The 19,525-nt window shown below is 46.4% G+C and overlaps 1 protein-coding gene across 7 annotated transcripts in view; it reads left to right on the top strand.

The window, feature by feature from the left end:
* The window catches only part of CD55 (CD55 molecule (Cromer blood group)), a 95,616-nt gene that overhangs the window by 65,820 nt on the left and 10,271 nt on the right, over positions 1 to 19,525 (top strand). For 3 of the 7 annotated variants that reach the window (XM_059674934.1, XM_059674940.1, XM_059674941.1), the window contains exons 2-6: positions 9,417 to 9,626; positions 10,573 to 10,761; positions 12,380 to 12,571; positions 14,812 to 14,911; positions 16,216 to 16,301. In XM_059674934.1, coding sequence (XP_059530917.1) covers positions 9,417 to 9,626; positions 10,573 to 10,761; positions 12,380 to 12,571; positions 14,812 to 14,911; positions 16,216 to 16,301 — 777 coding nt within the window. Of the gene's footprint in view, positions 1 to 8,922; positions 9,061 to 9,081; positions 9,627 to 10,393; positions 10,471 to 10,572; positions 10,762 to 12,379; positions 12,572 to 14,811; positions 14,912 to 16,215; positions 16,302 to 19,525 lie in introns of those variants that run through there. The other 4 variants (XM_059674936.1, XM_059674938.1, XM_059674939.1 and 1 more) reach the window with 4 other exon arrangements.

The following is a 19,525-nucleotide window of genomic DNA, read 5'->3' on the forward strand; positions in this document are numbered from 1 at the left end:
CAATTATTTTCTCCTCTGACTCTCTGTTTCATCATGTGAAAATGGATGTAATAAAACGTTATTCATGCCATTGCTGTAATGTTAGGTCTCAAACTAAGAGTAGCACATGGTATGTGATCCTTAAATGAAATTTCTTTCTCCTTCTTCACCCTTGTGTAATTCTAATGAGCTCAGATTATAAAACTGCTTCTTCATTAGCAATATCATAAATCAAGGCCAACAGAATCCAGATGGGACTACAGTGGAGGTAGGGAAGACGACCAAGGTTTAAAAAATCTGAATCTTTGTAAATGACCTAATTTTTGCCAAAAAAAATACAACCAAATTCTAATGGGTGGGGAAAGAATACTGAATTATCTCAACACTATTAGCATCTCCTTTGGATACTTTATATTTCTTTTATAGATTTTTTTCCAGATTCCATGACATGGCATGTCCTCTTATATAGATGACATGAAAAGTAGGCAAGTCCTGGCATATGAATGATTCATTCATGTCAGTCATTACCATCAATTATTTCTAATATTTATTGAACTAGAGGCCCAATGCATGAAATTGGTGCATGGGTGGGGTCCATAGGCCTGGCCAGTGATCAGGGCTGATCAGGTCCAGGCCAATCAGGACCGGGCCAGAAAGGAGGTGACAGTCCCCAGGCTGGGTGCAGAAGGAACAGATGCCGGATGCCAATGCCATCATCATTGGTGCCCTGCCACCACACGGTTATCCTCCTCCCCCCTCCTCCTTCTCTTGCCACTGCACCATCACCGTGGTGGGCAGGCGGCAGGCCAATCGGGGCCTGCTGGCTGGGGGGAGAGATGGGGCATGGGAGGCTGGCCACCAGTCCTGAGGAGGAAGCCAGCCATTGGCCCCCTTGGGAAAGGGGCTGCACCCACTGCCACCCACCCCCAATTCCCTGTCCCAGCCCAGAGCTCAGCCCTGATCAGGCGATCAGGGACTGCTGGCCAGGGGAGGGACTACAGGAGGTTGGCCAGCCTGGGTAGGTTGGCTGTGGGAGCGCACTGACCACCAGGGGGCAGCTCCTGGGTTGAGCGTCTTCCCCCTGGTGGTCAGTGCACGTTATAACAACCAGTCAATCTGGTCGCTTAGGCTTTATATATATAGACTAGAGGCCTGGTGCACAAAAATTTGTGCACTCGGGGGGAAGGAGGGATCCCTCAGCCCGGCCTGTGCCCTCTTGCAGTCTGGGACCCCTCGGGAGATAACGACCTGCTGGCTTAGGCCTGCTCCCGGGTGGCAGAGGGCAGGCCCAATCCCTAGGTGCAGCCCCTGGTCGGGCTCAGAGCAGGGCTGATTGGGGAGTTGGGGCGCTGCCCCTGTCACACACAGAGCCGCAGGGTGATCAGGGGGTTTGGGCGCTGCCCCCTGTCACACTTATCCTGGTGCCAGGAGGCCTCATGGCTCCGCTGATCCTGGTGCTGGGAGGCATATTACACTTTTACTATATAGAATAGAGGCCTGGTACACGGGTGGGGGCCGGCTGGTTTGCCCTGAAGGGTGTCCTGGATCAGGGTGGGGGTCCCCGCTGGGGTGCCTGGCCAGCCTGGGTGAGGGGATGATGGCTGTTTGCAGCTGGTCACACACCCTTCAGAGTGGGGGTCCCCACTAGGGTGCCTGGCCAGTCTGGGTGAGGAGCTGAGGGCTGTTTTCAGGCTGGCAGGTGACTGAAGCTCCCAACTGCTCCTTTTTTTCTTTTTTTTTTTAAATTCTGGGCCAGCTTTAGCTCTGAGACTCCAGCTCTTAGGCCTCCGCTGCTGAAAGCAGGTTTCTGGCCTTTGTTTGCCTTCTGTATTTGAAACAATGCTGCAATCCTGCTGGCTGAAGCCCAGCGACTAAAGCAGGTTTCTGGGGTTTTGCTTAGCTTCTATATTTGTAACATAGTTGTTTAGAGTTGCAGCTCAGAGGCTGGCAGCGGCAGGCGGGGAACGTTGGAGTCCTCTGTCACTGAAGCAAGCAAGCCTCATGTTAGCTTCCAGCTGCCTGGCTGCCGGCCGCCATCTTGGCTGGCAGTTAATTTGCATATCGCCCTGATTAGCCAATGGGAAGGGTAACGGTCGTACGCTAATTACCATGTTTCTCTTTTATTAGATAGGATATTTGCTATGGGTCAAGCAACATACCAAATGCTTTACATGCATTATCTCATATATCTGTGATGGCGAACCTATGACACACTTGTCAGAGGTGACATGCGAACCCATTTTTTGGTTGATTTTTTTGTTTGTTAAATGGCATTTAAATATATAAAATAAATATCAAAAATGTAAGTCTTTGTTTTACTATGGTTGCAAATATCAAAAAATTTCTATATGTGACACGGCACCAGAGTTAAGTTAGGGTTTTTCAAAATGCTGACATGCCGAGCTCAAAAGGTTCGCCATTACTGTCATATATCCTCCACAAAACTATGAGGTAGGTAACATGATCAGACCTGTTTTATAAATGTGGAACTAATGACACAGAGCAGTTGATGATCAGGCTGCACAGAAAGTAAGGGAGCAATGGAAAAGCATGTGAGCCTAAGTCAGTTTGACTCCCAAACCCTCTCACTGTCTCTGTGCTAAGCTGTCTCCCATTCCTCTCTCTCTCTTTCTCACTCTCTTTGTCTCTCTCTCACACACACAAACACACTCACCTACACACACTCACATGGTCACACACTAATATACACATACATATACATACTCACATATACTCACACACACAGTCACACACACATATTCATACATACACCACACACATACAGCACTCACATACACACACACACACACACACACACACACACACACACATCACAACTTTTCTGGCCCCGGCCCCTGCCTCTGCCTCTTCTTAGGTGAAACTTCACTGTTGTCTCAGAATATTCAGGTTTGGCAAAGCAATTCTCATTCACGTGAGTCAAGCATCACACTTCCACGTGCTGCTGAGCCTTTCCTTAGGAACACAGGGAAGCTAGAGACAGGGCAGAAGCCATCGTGTCAGGTTACACTGGCACGTGGTGCTAGGCCACTTTGGCTAGGTATTGCTAAACGTTCATCTAGTGACAGAAAGAAAGACATGCTATGCTCAGTGTATGCCTGGATTAGTGAGTTCCTGGAGAATAAGCTTCCTTTATAAGAAATAGGAGGCCACGTTGCCAATCACATAAATGTCTAACCAGTATGCTAAACAACTGAAACTAATATAATATAGGATGTCAATTGTAATTGAAAAAAAGAAATAAAAGTTTGCTCATTGGTTTTCATTTATTTTTAGAAAACAAGCCACTTATTCTGCAAAACACAATTGCTCTCCTTGGCAGCTGCATGACAAATTCCTCAATAAAATGTTTTTGCTTTTCCTGGCCACTTTTAGATTCACTGAGAATGATGTTTGACGGAGTGATGATTGCAAATATGAAAGAGACTGATTCCTTAGACTGAGGGACAGACAGGCACACGCAGGACTTGGAAAGCATAGAGGCAAGGTACTGGGTCTGATGGGGGGAGGAGGTGATGTCAGACGGTGTAACAGAGAGGCTACGATCCAAGCCCCAGCTCACCCCTCACAAGCCATGTGGTGGGGGCTGGTTGCACAGTTTTCCTAAACACCAGGCACCTCACCTACCTGGTGGGTGATACTATTTGGTTCACAGTTCTGTATCCATGGACTTACAGGAAATCACATTATCCTCTTCTCTTTCTACCACCTTCTCCTTCCCCTTCATTCTAGTCTAATTTGGGGGCCCCCAGGGCTCACCCCTTGGGCCTCTTGGAGTTTCTGTTTAACTCTTTCCCTTGGTTACCTCGCTTTCAGCTGTGTCTCCTCCAACATTTCCATCTCATGCTGTGCATCTCCACACAGACGCCCTGCTAAGGCATTTTAAATCAACAACAACCACACAGCCACGTTTGTTATTTCTTCCTACATTTCAAAATAGGGCCCCTAGTCTCACACACCCCAAAACTCTGAGTCATCTTTACCGCTTTTTTTCTTGTTCCTTATCTAATCAGTCACCAAATTCTGTAGGTTCTTCCACCCAAATTTCTTGGATAAAAACAGGCATGGAACACAAATGGCTATAATAGTTGTGTCTAACAAGGCTGTTTCCTTCATACAGATTTGTTCATTTTAAAACTAAAATTAAAGGCATTTCTGGGTCTTTGCTTGCAGGGCCTCTCTCTATGCAGCATCTTGCACGCAACACACACATAATCTTTTACTTTCTGCTAAAATCTTCATCAGCCCCCCAGTGCTTCTCAGTGATGGAAACTGCATTGTGTGGAAGGCTCTCTCAGATATCTTGACAGCCTCTCTGGCAGCCTCCTCTTCCATCGCTCATGTTAAATCCCCCTGCTCAGCCTAAGGTAATCCCTGACCTTTCCTGAAATCCACTGACATTTTCCTCACCCCAAAGCTTTGCCATAACATTCTTATTTCTTTTCCTATTCTCCCTATGGCATTGACATATTTGTCATTATTTAGCCAGGCCACTAGACCATGAATTAGCCTGTTCCACCCTAATTGGCCAGGTTTCTTTCTCTCTTTTCTGAACACCCACACACGCACACTACATTGGTTGAGGCATTTCTATAACATTTATCAATTAAAACCTCCCTGGTAGAATTTATTAAAGTAAATTCCCTGACCCAATTTCTGCATGGGGAAGCGGGTGCTGAGCACTCTGACACTATTTGCCTGAGATAGCATGGTAACACCCAGGTTAAGAATTTCGTCCTACAAGAACGCCCCCCCCCACACACACACACTAACAATTTTTGCACACCAGCAGGGTATCCAAGAAGTCACTTCCATTCTGACACTATCTACCTAGAGACAAAGATAGCATCGAAATTCACCGGTTCAGGATTCAGTTCTATAAGACTGACCTTCCCTCCAGACACAAACACTTCAGATGACAGCAGCAAGCCCGGGCTTCTGTGCTTCTGACCAACAGATTGGAGGTTCCAACAAACCCCTGTTATGCCCAGAGTTCGGGGTCCCCAATAATCCACCACCAGGGAGCCTCTTCCGATGCAAAAGCAAGGAGTCTTTATTAATCTTATTAATCAAACCTAGGTTTGGCTCCCAGCCTTTGTCCGACGCAGCGGTAAGGCGAGAGAGCGTATCCCAGGAGAACAAAGGTTATATTTGGGTGGGCTTAGGGGGTGACGTGGGTTACAGAGATTGGTCATTTAGGTCAGGGTTTTTCATCAGGGTCTTACAGCACAAAGGTCAGGAAGTGACCAGCACATTCTGAGGCTTGGGCCGTCCCCCACTATAGCCTTATCAGGACCTTAGCTGCATTCCTGGAGCTTCATTGGTCCACTCAGGTGGTGGTTGGGGAAGTTAGGTCAATACCAGCATTCTTGTGGTCACTCAGAAAAGGAGGGGGCTTGGGCTGAGGGCCCAGCCCTACAAGGCAAGATAGGGGAGAGGGAGGGGAGTATGTTTCTGCTTTGTCCTTTCACCCCTCCACTTGCGAGTGCCAACTGCAGGTTGTTACCCATGCTTCTAATCAACTGGACATAAGTCAGAGGTTCCCACAACTCCGTCTGTGGGTTCTATTCATTTGCTAGATTGGGTCACAGAACTCAGAGAAACCTGTTAGTTATTAGATCACTGGTTGATTATAAGGGGATATAACTCAGGAACAGCCAGAAGGAAGAGATGCATAAAGTATAGGGCAGAGGGGGTAGAGCTTCCATGCCCTCTCCACTGTACCACTTTCCTGGCACCAATACACGTTCACCAAACCTGAACCTTCCCGAACCCAATCCTCTTGAGTTTTTATGTTGGCTTCACTGCAGTTCTGATTGATTAAATAATTGCCATTGGTAATTAATTTAACCTCTAACCTCTCTTTCCTGGAGGTCCAGGTGGGACTTAAAATTCTAACCCTCTAATCACATGGTTGGTTCCATTGGCAACCAGCCCCATTCCTTTGTGAAGTCTAAAAGTCACCTCATTTAACATAACAAAAAACAACTTTTGCAGGCCTGGCGGGCATGGCTCAGGGCTTGAGTGTTGAACTATGAACCAGGAGGTCATGGTTTGATTCCCAGTCAGGGCACATGCCTGGGTGGTAGACTCAATCCCCAGTGTGGGGCATGCAGGAAGCAGTGGTCAATGATTCTCTCTCATCATTGATGTTTCTCTCTCTCTCTCTGAAATAAATAAAAATATACGTAAAATATTTTTTTAAGAAAACAACTTTTTCAGTCTCAACGCTTAGAAAATTCCAAGAGTTCCTGAGAGTTGGGAGCCAGGAATTGTGGACAAAAACCAAATATAGATAAGAAATATATTTAGATGATCTGGATGACTCAATATACATTTCTTACAAACCACAATTTCTTATATATCACAATTAGAGATTCCTGAATGCAAGTATTGGCCCTTCCTTACTGTGCTTCTGAATACTAGATGATCTCCAATTTATTAAAAGCCTTTGGTGTGGTCACTGTATAGGTCCTGAGACAGGGGCGAAAGCGGTGTTAACTATTTCCTGCCAAAAGCATAGACCAATTCTCTATTATTAATTTTTTTTAACCTAAATTTATCATTTTGGAATTGGAAAGCTCTACAGAGATGATTTTAGTTCTAAACTCTTTCTTAACCCATGTGGAAATGAAACCCTGTGGGATAGGGTGGCTGGGCTTAGAACTCACAGCTGGCTTTTGGTAGATTAAGTATGAAGACTCAGGTCTACGTACTGTTGACAGCAGAAGGAACTTGGTTCCCAAAGCAACCTCCCAAAATACCTCATTCAGTGTCCTCCATGTAGAAGATACCTTTGCTGAATGACTGTAGTAAAAAGAATGCAGTGTGGTAGAGTAAAAGAGGTAAGTACAGGTTTGGAATCAAACAAATTGGATTTAGATTCTGGCCTGGTCACTTAATGAGCCGCTCAGATTTTGGTTAATTAACTTCTCAGCTTGTTTCCTCGTCTATGACATGTGGGCAATTATTCCCAGTTCGTGAAGTTGTGTTGGTGAAAAGGTAAAATGTATATGAAGTGATTAAAACCACAACAATTTGAGGTCATTAATATAAAATAATCCTTAGTAAGTTACAAATTTGTATATTTAATGTTTCTTAATAATGCATACATTTTCATCTTAGAAGCTTTTTCTGAACTGAGTCAATGAAGAGTGGATTTCTCTTTTTTTTTTTTGCCCTCAGAATGTTGAAATTTTGGGGGTGGCTGTAAGTGTTACTAAGAGTCCACCCAGTTATTTCTTGTAAAAGTTCCTTTTTTTTCAATGTATTATCAAGAACCATGTGTTCTGCAAAGTGAATGCTTAGAGCATTCAGTGTTGCTGGGTGACAGAGATAATTTTTTTGACACTTTGCAAAGCTCATTGTTTTTCCTTTTCTGGGTTAATAAAAAACAGCTATTCCATTCGCTTCATAAATACATATCTCTAAAGCTAAGTCTTCTGACAGCTTCTGACTGATCTTGACCTTCAGCTCCTTGTCATGATGCTTCCTTGCCTTTCAGGCCAATTCCATGAGCTCAGACAGAAACAAAGACCCTCTGCCCACAATGGCCTGGCCAAAGGGTCTGGTAGGTAACGTCCTGGGAGGCTCTTAGGGAGAATAAATGAAGCACTGGTATCACTTCTAAAACACAGCTGGGCCCTGATAAACGTAGTGTTTTTATATCAAACTAGAGGCCCAGTGCACGAAATTTGTGCACGGGTAGGGTCCCTAGCGGTTGCTGGATGCCAGCCGGGGCCTCCCTTGCCCCGGCTGCTGCTGGCCAGGGTCTCCCTTCCCGCCGTTGGCCGGCTGGCCCCACCTCCTGGGCAATTTGCATATTAGGCTTTTATTATATAGGATATGAAAGTAAAAGTAAGGTGGCTTAATATAAAATGTGAGAGTCACACTAGATGATTTTAAAAGCCAACTTCTATACGCTAGCATGTTTAATACTGACAGGCTTTTATGAACGATTACAGGAGTTCCTTTCCTGGAATCCCTAACGGATCAGTTCCAGCACTGGGTGACCCAGGGTTCTGTTCAGAGTAAGTATGCATGCGTCCGAGAAACACGCTCCTGTTGGAAAGTGCTGTTTTCCTCTTCATAAAGCTCGTACTAACCCACCAAGAACTACCAAGAAGCATCTCAGAAAGAATATCACGACAGGATGCATGGCCCAGGGACTAAGGCATAATTCCAAGCCTGGGAGTTTATTACCCAGGTAAGGTGTTTGAGGCACACACGGGAAAGCGGGGCTAGGACTCTGCTAACCAGACTCAGGTAAATTACTAAAGGGAAACAAGTTCTTGAGGTTACTGTCCATGAATGTGAGCATCTGGCCTTTCCACCGATGTCCTTTAGTGCTTGACAGGCACAGTGCTGGGCTGAGTGGCTCTGTACTATGGCTTGTACCACCTCAATCGGTGTTCTCCACCCGCTGCACAGTGGCATTACTTACCAGAACCACTTTAATTAATCCTGATGCCCCAGCCATTCTCATGTAACCCAGCTGAGGTGCAGCTGGAACATTTGGATTAAAAAAAAAAAAAAAAAAAAAAAAAAGAAGAAGAAGCTTTTCCTGTGATTCATTCCAGTGTGTGGCCAGCCCCAGACATAGATGTAAGACCTTCTAGCAAACCTTCCTTTTAAAATCCACCGCCCTATCATGTCGCTTCCTGGCGCTTGGTTTCCGCAGAATTTCTCCCTGCAGTCAGATTAGAGGAGTCCCAAAGTGGAATTCACCAGCCCGGGTGCTCCTGGGAAATAAGGGAAGCGCTGGCAGGAAAGCGGTTCCGCCCAAACCTGGGCTGAGCAACAGTCCCTCCCCGCTGTGTTGCTCCACCTGCTTCTTACTTCCTTTCACACTTGCTGTTTTCCAATTGCCAAGCGCCCTGGAAGACTACGCGCCGCGCCCTTGTCTCTCCTGCGCTCTTGTTGGCACCTGACAGGCCCCCTAGTAGCAGGAACCACGTCCCTTGGGCGGGGGACCTCCTCCTCAGCTCCAAGCCTCGGAATCAGCACCGCGCGCGCCTGCCGCTCAGCTTTGCAGCACCAGGGCGCCTAAGGTCCTCTGATCAGGTTCCTGGGGCGCCAAGCCTGGCCGCTTAAAACACACCCCTCTCCTCTGTTCCCTCCAATATTTTTGTTTACCTAGAAAGCAGATCTTTACTTTTCCGGATGGCAGCTCGTCGCAGGCCCCACCCGAGCAAAGGGGGAAAGTCCCAGCGCCCGGCTTCAGAGACCTGGTCTCAGGGCCCAGGACCCCTGGTCCACAGTCAAGGGTCCCCAAGGGGCCAGTGACGCCAGCGCCCCCGCCCTGGCTCCGCCCAGCACCTGCCCCGGGCAAACCCCCGTCTCCAGCCGCTCTTTGCCCCACCCTTTGGTGATTCAGAGCCCTGGAACCACCCAGGGCGCTAATTTAAATTGATTTGCAGGACAACTGCGCTCCGCAGCTACCCACAGCTGGACGCGGGAGCCCGCTGGATCTCTTTGTGGAGGCTGCCGAGTGCGGGCGCTGGGTCCCCGTCGCCGCGCCATGCGTCCCGCCCGGAGGGGCGCCCCCGCAGTGCTGCGGCCCCCCGGCTGGCTGACCCTGTCGCTGCTGCCGCTGCTGCTGTTGCTGTTGTGTCCACACGCGGCGCGGGGTGAGTGGGGGCCGGGGACCCAGCCCAGCGGGGTGAGCCCTTAGCCTGAGTGGGAGGGGCTGGGTCAGTCTCCATGACAACCGCGAAGTCTGGGGCCCCGGGAAGGTGAAGGGTGTGGGCGTCGGTAATGGTCCCCTGACACCCCTACCTTTAAAGATGAGAGTCCCCGCCCTAACCGGTTTGGCTCAGTGGATAGAGCGTTGGCCTGCGGACTGAAGGGTCCAGGTTCGATTCCGGCCAAGAGCATGTACCTTAGTTGAGGGCACATCCCCAGTAGGCGGTGTGCAGGAGGCAGCTGATCAATGTTTCTAACTCTCTATCCCTCTCCCTTCCTCTCTGTAAAAAAGCTAATGAAATATATATATATATATATTTTAAAAGTTAGTTTTAGGGGTCTTGCTGTGCGGGACCCCAACTGCACGGCTGTAGGAGTGACTTTAGGAGTGAGGCGTGGATGGCTGAGGAAGCACCCTCTGAGTTTGCAGAGCAGCCAACACTGGGAAGCAGAAAGGCAGGGCTGGGCTGGAGGGATTGTCAACCCCCCAACATCTCTTCAGGGTGGGAGGCCACATAACCGACCACGCGGGCCCCAACCAGAGTCCAGGGATGTGCAGCACCTGGAGCTGGAGCTTCACATCTCCAGGTGTAAGGTTCCAACCGGGACCCAGTCTTTATTGTGCGCCTAGCAACCGTATCTAAGTGGAGAGAAATACTAAACCACTTCCAAACATAACGGAGAGGAGGGGTTTATTCTCGACTTATTTTAGCCTTGAATTCATCGTCAAGATTGGAAGCCCAGCAAGTTGTTGGGATGTCGTCAGTCGGCACCGGATCGAAATGCTACGTGTGTATCAAAAGCCACGGCTGCTTCCCTTTGCGCGGGGAAGGGAATGTTGCTATCAATTGAAAAGTGGTCTTTTTTTAGTTGCAGTTTTTTCATCTCTAGGTGACTGTGGTATCCCCGCCGATGATGTACCCAATGCTACACCAGAATTGGAAAGTCTTACAACTTTTCCTGAGGGATTCATAGTAGGATACTATTGCAATCCCGGTTATGTGAAAATTAAGGGAATGCAGAGCGGAAAACACTGCCTTCCGAACGGTGAATGGACGAAGCTGGAACCATTTTGTAATCGTAAGTTCTTCCTTTCTTTTTAGAAGAGGGAGGGGGCCCTGGCCGGTGTGGCTCAGTTGTTGGCGCTTCCTCCCATGCACCAAGAGGTAGCTGGTTGGATTCACAGCGAGGCCACATGCCAGGGTTGCGGGCTCAGTGCCAGTAGGGGATGTGCAGGAAGCAGCTCATTCCATTTGTTTCTCTCTCATTGGTGTTTCTCTCTCTCCCTCCTCCTCTCTCTAAAAATATTTTAAAAATCAATAAAAGCATATTTTTGAAAAGTTATGGGAATGGAATGTATCCTCTTAAGGTGAACTATATCCCTCTTCCCAGGGACTGGCAATTGATACTTTTCTGGCATTGTTACACCCCAGGATATACCTGTTAGCACTTCACACTCCAGCTGGTTAATGGTATTACTTCCAGGAATAGATCCTGCTTCTTCATTAACAACCCCCTCCTGCTCCCCACACGGTATCTCCTGAACTGACTAACAGAAAATAACCAATAGTTCCTGTTGTTGTTTAGGGAATAAATTAAATATGGACATGTTGGGTAATTGCATTGAGACACATAGTATGGGTGCTCTGTTTGAAATTTGATTTCCTAAAGAAGGACTTCCCAAGTACAACACTGGGGTGCCACTTTTACAATGTCACTATCTGTACCTCAAAACCTATGGATGGCCCAATAGTAGTTTTGACATATACAAGAAGGTATAAAGATAAGATTTGATTCCTGCCTTTGAACAAGTTTGGAGCGTTGGAAGCTACATACACATAGAAACTGCCACCACAAGTATTTTTTTTTAATGGGCTTTGACTTTTTAAAAAACTTATCTGTGATAGAAGGCAGTAGGTTGAAGGACATAAGCCTTTGCACATGTATCCTGTTAGAGTTTATAACTCCACCACCTATGTTACTTTATTTTCTCCTCCAGGTGAGTAGGCACACATCCTCATTTTACAGTTGAGAAAACGTCCTGAGAAGTTAACTCTCTTGAGATCAGCAGCTCTTATGCAGAAGAGCCCGGGTTCAAACTTGAGTATTTTGACAATAAATCCAACTGTCCCATGCCTCCATAAAGTCATGTTTGCCCAGCTGGTTCAAGTTTGTAAATACTTGAATGTACACATTGGCTCCTCTGATCCTTGCCTCAGTAGGTTGCTGTGGGATTGAATGAGTTTGCTTGCAGGAAACGTTTAGAAGTATCCCACAAATATTAGCTGTTATTGTTACTATTGTTGCCCTTGTCCAGGACATTAGCCCAGGAGTGTGGGAATATTGGTTTTCATCTACCCCTGTGCTACATGGGGCAGGCAGGGCAAGGCAACCTGCATTTATTGACTCAGTGCCAGAACTGCGCCATGCAACTTAAACAGGTTATAGTCTTCAAATTGTGGGCCTAGTGACATCTACTTCACAGGCCTTTAGTCATTAGGAAACAAAAGCATACATTTGAATATGCTTGATGCCCTATAAATGCCCTATTGATATTAATATAGTTAAGTGCCAAATATGTGCAAAGAAGTATGCAAAGGGAGGTGATATAAAGACCAGATAATTCTAATAATTAAATATAGATTATAAAATAAAGTGATATTACTCTTTGTTGTTGTTGGTTTGGTAATACTTTTAGGTACCTGTAGTCTTCCACCCAAGGTACGTTATGGAGTTATGAAAGATATTTTTATCCCAGTGAGTTATCGCCCAGCGGGTTTCGTTGTGGAATATGATTGTAATCCGGGCTACGAAAGGAACCATTCCGTATCAGCGCAAGTAACTTGCCTTCAGAATTATACGTGGAGCACACCAGAAGTATTTTGCTATAGTGAGTATAATTTTAAAGAATATTCTTACTTGTATGGTATTTGGGAAAATAGTATTTAATCCTTTATTCATGCTGGAAGTCTGTGTGTACATATTATTATTTGGAATGATTAAAAAAAAAAAAAAAGAATGATTAGAGTCATCTATAAAAGGTTAATATGCAAAGTGTCCCCTTGGGAGTTTGACCTGGAGACCAGGAGTTCACTCGCTTGCTATGATGTGCGCTGACCACCAGGGGGTGGTGCAGAATGAAGGAAGGCCCTGGCCAGCAGCCGGAAAGCCCTGATCAGCCCTGATCGCCAGCCAGGCCTAGGGACCGTACCCCTGCACGATTTTCATGTACCTGACCTCTAGTCCTATCTAATAAAAGAGAAACATGGTAATTGGCATACGACCGCTACCCTTCCCATTGGCTAATCAGCGAGATATGCAAATTAACTGCCAGCCAAGATGGCGGCCGACAGCCAGGCAGCTTGAAACTAACATGAGGCTTGCTTGCTTCAGTGACGGAGGACTCCAACGTTCCCCACCTGCCTTGCCAGCCTCTGAGCTTGCAGTTTAAGAAACATTGTAACAAATATAGAAGCTAAACAAAACCCCAGAAACCTGCTTTCAGAGCTGGAGTTATACATTGTTTCGATTATAGAACGAAACAAACCAGATACCTCCTTTCAGCAGCAGAGGCCTCAGAGCTGGAGCCAGAGCTAAAGCTGGCCCAGAATAAAAAAAGAAAAAAAAAGAAAAAAAGGAGCAGTTGGGAGCTTCCGTCAGCCTGAAAACAGCCCTCAGCCCCTCACCCAGACTAGCCAGGCACCCCAGTGGTGACCCCCACCCTGAAGGGTGTGTGACCAGCTGCAAACAGCCATCATCCCCTCATCCAGGCTGGCCAGGCACCCCAGTGGGGACCCCCACCCTGATCCAGGACACCCTTCAGGACAAACCAGCCGGCCCCCACCCATGCACCAGGCCTCTATTCTATATAGTAAAAGGGTAATATGCCTCTCAGCACCGGGATCAGTGGAGCCGAGAGGCCTCCCGGCACCGGGATCAGCGTGACAGGGGGCAGCGCCCAAACCCCCTGATCGCACTGCGGCTCTGTGTGTGACAGGGGGCGGGGCCACACCTCCCTATCGGCCCTGCTCTGTTCGTGACAGGGGAAGGCGCCCCAACCCACTGATCAGCCCTGCTCTGTGCCTGATAGGGGGGAGCTCCCCAACCCCCTGATCGCCCTGCGGCTCTGTGTGACAGGGTGCGGTGCTCCAACCCCCTGATCGGCCCTGCTCTGTGTGTGACAGGGTGCGGCGCCCCAACCCCTGCCCCCCCCCCACACGGGCCCTGCTCTGTGTGTGACGGGGTAGAGCCATAACCTCCCCATCGGCCCTGCCCTGAGTGTGACAGGGTGCGGCGCCCCAACCCCCTGATCCGCCCTGCTCTGCGTGTGACAGGGGGCGGTGCCCCAAACCCCTGATGGGCCCTGCTCTGTGCGTGACAGGGGGCAGCGCCCCAACCCTCTGATCGGCCCTGGTCTGTGCGTGATGGGGGGAGCTCCCCAACCCCCTGATCAGCCCTGCTCTGTGCGTGACAGGGTACAGAGCCCCAAACCCCCTGATGGGCCCTGCTCTGTGAGTGACAGGGTGGCACCGCAACCTCCCCATCCACCCTGCCTTGAGTGTGACAGGGGGCGGTGCCCCAACCCCCCAATCGGCCCTACCCTGAGCGTGACTGTGGGTGGCATTGCAACCTCCCAATCCGCCCTGCTCTGTGCATGACAGGGGCGGCGCCCCAACTCCCCAATCAGCCCTGCTCTGAGCCCGACCAGGGGCTGCACCTAGGGATTGGGCCTGCCCTCTGCCACCCGGGAGCAGGCCTAAGCCAGCAGGTGGTTATCTCCCGAGGGGTCCCAGACTGTGAGAGTGCACAGGCCGGGCTGAGGGACCCCCCTACCCCCCGAGCGCACAAATTTTTGTGCACCGGGCCTCTAGTTTTATTATAATTAGGCAAACTAAATACTTGAGAGAGATAGGAATATTAATTGATGCACAGATTTCACATTTAATTAGTTTAAGATTACCATAAATGAAATGAAAGAAGTATATATTCCTAAATAGGCTGCTTTATTGAAACTTATAAAATGACTGTAGGATTTAAACAGACTCAGGATAAGAGATTACCAGTGGTTCAGATGATGAATTTGCATAGATGTGCCTAATAACTTAAAAAAAAATTTCTACTGCCTTCTAGAAAGATCATGTTCTGATCCTGGACAAATAGAAAATGGTCATATCATTATACCAACTGACATATTATTTGCCTCAGACATCTACTTCTCATGTAACCCAGGGTGAGTTTTTGCATACTAACCATTCTATATTTAACAAATGAAAAAACAAATTAGAATTTAAGATGGAGATTTTTAGAAGTATGGACAGTGTTCACAAGCTAGTAGCAATAAAAAAATCCCTCTGCTCAAAGGTTTTCCTCATAAGCTTATCACAGTTAAATTTAGTAAAATGGGCTAAGAAAGGAAGATGTTTTATACCACCAAATTCTCTAAATTCTTAGGTTTCGGTACATGTGATTCATTATAAAAATTTAAATGTCATTGGTAAAGGAAATTACTTGCAGAAATTAAATGCAAGATTTAAATGAAACCAGTCTTTAATTTACCTAAATAATAAATTTGCATATGTTTTTAGCATGTATTTATTTATTTGTTTTTCTTTATTGATTAAGGTATTACATATGTGTTCTTATTCCCCCATAATCCTCCCACCCCCTCACTCATGCCTTCACCCCTCCTCGTGTCTGTGTCCATTGGTTAGGCTTATATGCGTGCATACAAGTCCTTTGGTTGATCTCTCCCCCTTACCCCCACCCTCCCCTACCTTCCCTCTGAGGTCTGAGCAATGCTTCTCTGTCTCTGTTTTTGTTTGTCAGTTTATGTTGTTCATTATATTCCACAAATGAGTGAGATCATGTTAATACGTTTTTTACATGCAAAGAATCTTACAAAATATCTTAGGTTAAAAACATGTACTTCTAGTGTTACAATATCATCTGACCAAGGTTTTTTATAAGTTCTCTATTTAGAGAAAGGGACTCGCTCACTGAATATTATAAGTGTCTAAGATACCGCTGAAAACTTTATATTCATTTTCTCATTTAATATCTGCAAATTGAATTATGATATTTTACTCTGTGTGTATGTCCATTTTTATAAAATAATATCAGTATCACTTATGTCCTATGCTAAACACAGATATTTAGATCATTAATATCAAATCTGGGGTTACTTTGAACCCTTAAGTATAAGTGTATTCTATTATTCTATGAAGCCCGTTTTGATCTTTGAGAACTCAGAAATAGAAAATATTCAAGCATCTATATAATTTTAAGATGTTTTAAAATACTTTAATATTTTCTGAAATGTGCTCCACCCAAATAAGAAATGTTTTGCATGTCTTATAATTGTTTATCCTTTGGATGTCACTTTTTTTAATTTAATTTTTTTCTGTTTCTTTAAACTACCATACGAACTTTTATCAACTATTGTTTTGTCTCCATCTACTGGTATAGTGAATATTTTTAGATGATATTCTGGAGAATTTAAGAGAACTCAACTTTTCTTGTCCTCTCATTATTTAGGTACAAATTAGTTGGTGAAAATTCTACTTTCTGTTATTATAAAGGAAAGGATATGGCTTGGGCTGATCCATTTCCAGAGTGCCAAGGTAAGACTGAAAGAATCTAAGCACTCACGTTGTGGGCCTAAATTATCAATGACAAATTACTTTCTGTTCATTAAGAATTATTCACAGTGTATATCTATAGTACCCTCACTTTCTAATGTGTGTCTGAGCTAATTTAAAGACTTTTATCTGTAATTCTCCTTAATTTATTACCTTTGGAGATAAAGCATTAAAAACAAACTAAAGTTTGTGTTGTGGTTGGTCATTTATTATCTTGCCATTTCTCCAACCAGTCAGACAAAATAGGGTGGGGGAGGAGCCCTCAATGGATTCATCCCGTCAGCCCTGAAAATCCCCCATCTACTGGAGAGAGGCACTCCCAGAGGAGGGCCAAGCACCACCTTTTAAAGTGTGGGAGCTAGGGCAGGAGTTCCACTTGCCTGAGTTCAAAGATGATACTGATTGCAATGGCCTCCAGCCTTCATTCTTGTACTCTATGACTGTTTCATCTATACTCTACCCAGAGTTATCCATCTGAAACACCACCATGACTTGTCTTTCCTTCGGATAGCTTGATGGGGCTGACCAGCAGACCCCGAGCAATGGATGAATGATTCCTCTGACACAGGATTGCTGTGAAAGAGAAGGCTAAGGGACTGCCTGGCTAAAGGAACCAGACAGCCTCGATCGCCTGCCTGGTCAGGCTTTTATTGTGACAGCAGTTTGAGATGAAGTTTATCTTTTACATACAATCAGTAGTGTAGGTAATCTTGGGAGAACACATGTGTTTGCAGTGTCCTTTAAGCAAGGACACCCAAAGATTAAGCATAAAGATTCCTGTAAACACCCGGGGGTCTGCACATGCACAGACTTGTTTGGAAAGGTTAAGGAATAATTAGGTGTGCCATAAACAAGCCGCCTTCAGCATGCTTCCCTTTTCTCTGTAAGGGAACGTCCTCCTTACAGACTTTCCAACCAAGTCTTATGTGCTCCCCAACATAGCTTATTAGTGTCTCCTCATCACTTACAAAGTTCAAACTTCTTGGTATAATGTACAGGCTGGGCATGGTCTACCTACTTATCCATGCTCATGTCAGGCCCTCATACTTTATGCTCTACCCACACAGACTACAGTAGTTTTCTGTGTACCTCATGCTCTTCATGTCCCCACATCATTCCTTGTGCTGCTAACTCTGCCTGATATGTTCCTTCTTTGCTTGATTGATTGGGTTTTTGTTTTTCCTTCTTAGTATGGGTCTGCTCTGATTGTCTTTCTAGAAGCTTTGTCTGACCTTCCAAGCTGGTTAACTCTCCTTCTCTCTTTCCACACCACTGTGCATGCTTTTGTGTTAACCCTCACCATTTTGTATTGAAATGACGTCTTTAAATCTCTTTCCCTGCTATATTTGAAGACATAGGAACAATATCCTATTCTGTTTTGTACCTCTAGATGCAGGACAATGCCTGGTGTGTATTAGGTGCTCAAAAAAAATGTGTGAACTGAACTGATGGTGATATGGTAATCATCACATACCCTAGCCTAGTGTAAATCAAGATTACTCCGATTTGCTCCTTGCTTTGATTAATGGCCTAAAAGTAATTTAGAAAGCTGTTAGCATTCTCTGGGTACATATGGACATTTGGTGTAATAATTTGATGTATACATGGGATCACATTACTTTCCTGCTTAAATAAAAGAGAGGAACAACATCATGGCTCTACAGAATGTGGAATCACTGAACCTTTTTGGGGGCATCTTCCAGGGGTAGGCCTCTGTTTATTATGTAACTAGAGTAATTCTGCTTGTAAATGTTTTACGCACTCAGCTGCTTGATAAGGTTTGCTTTAAATAAAAGGCTATCAGTCAGTACATGCTTAAAGATTTGTATCCTAAATGTCAAAATCAAAGTGGCACATTTATGATCTTTTCGTCTATCCCAATGACCTATTCCTATTTCCCAAGTATGCTAGTTGAATACCCAGTGTCTTTCAGTTGATATCATTTCCCCAGGGAATGACAGCAATGTCCTTTTCTCAGTTCTGTTTTAGAATAAGGGTGCATCCTAGGTTTAAACTCAAGTTCCATTTACTTCCTAAGGTCTCTGTCCTGTTTTTATGGCCCCTGAACTCCTATGCTTTTTCCAGAACCTATTTGATGGATAACGTGTGCAAACTTAATTGTAATTTTTGTTTTACACATGTGTTCTAAATCTTATTACAGTCCTGTGCTGCATAATGACATTCCAGGCAATGATGGATTGCATTTACAATGGTGGTTTCATCCTATATAATAAAAGGCCAGAGGTGTCACGACCAGAAGACCAGAGACCAGACCACCACAGCTCCTTGCAGGGCTGGCCCCACCCCCAAGCAAGTGGTTAGGGGCAATCAGGCAGGCAGGCAGAGTGGTTAGGTTAGGAGTGATCAAGTAGGCAGACCAGTGGTTAGGGACAATCAGGTAGGCAGGCAGGTGGTTAGGGGTGATCAGGTAGTCAGATGGCCCCTCACTGGGCTGGCCCCACCCCCAAGCAGGTGGTTAGGAGTGATCAGACAGGAAGACAGAGTGGTTAGAGGAGATCAGGTAGGCAGGCCAGCAGCTAGGGGAGATCAGGTAGGCAGGCCAGTGGTTAGGCACAATCAGGTAGGCAGACAGCCCCTTGCAGGGCTGGCCCCACTCCCCAGCAAGCAGTTAGGAGTGATCAGGTAGGCAGGCAAGTGGTTAGGGATGATTAGGTAGGCAGGTGAGCGGTTAGGGGCAATCAGGTAGGCAGACGGCCCCTTGCAGGGCTGGCCTCGCTCCCCCAGCAAAGAAAGAGGGAGACCCAGGCCAGCCAAGCCATCGCACCCCAGCCTGTCGCCTGCAGAGGGAGGCCACCGGTGGCAGGGGAGGGCGAGCAGCGCTGCACAGATGGCAAGCAGTGGCAGCAGCGGGGGTGGGGCCAGCTGCCTGCAGTGGGGTGTTTGGAGTGGGGGTGGGGGTCAAGAAAGCCCTGATAGGCCCTGATCTCAGGCCAGGCCTATCTGAGGGGTCCCGGATTGTGAGAGGGTGCAGGCCGGGCTGAGGGACCCCCAAGTGCATGAATTTTGTGCACCAGGCCTTTAGTAGGATTATAATGGAGCCTGGGTGTGCAGTAGGCTAGCCCATCTAGGTTTGTGTAAGTGCACTCTGATGCTCCCACCATGACGAAACTGCACAACAACGCCTTTCTCAGATCTTATCTCCATTGTTAACCTACACATGACTATAACTTAGCATTCACGTTTTA

This window comes from Myotis daubentonii, chromosome 18, assembly GCF_963259705.1.
Source record: "Myotis daubentonii chromosome 18, mMyoDau2.1, whole genome shotgun sequence".
Lineage (NCBI taxonomy): Eukaryota > Metazoa > Chordata > Mammalia > Chiroptera > Vespertilionidae > Myotis > Myotis daubentonii.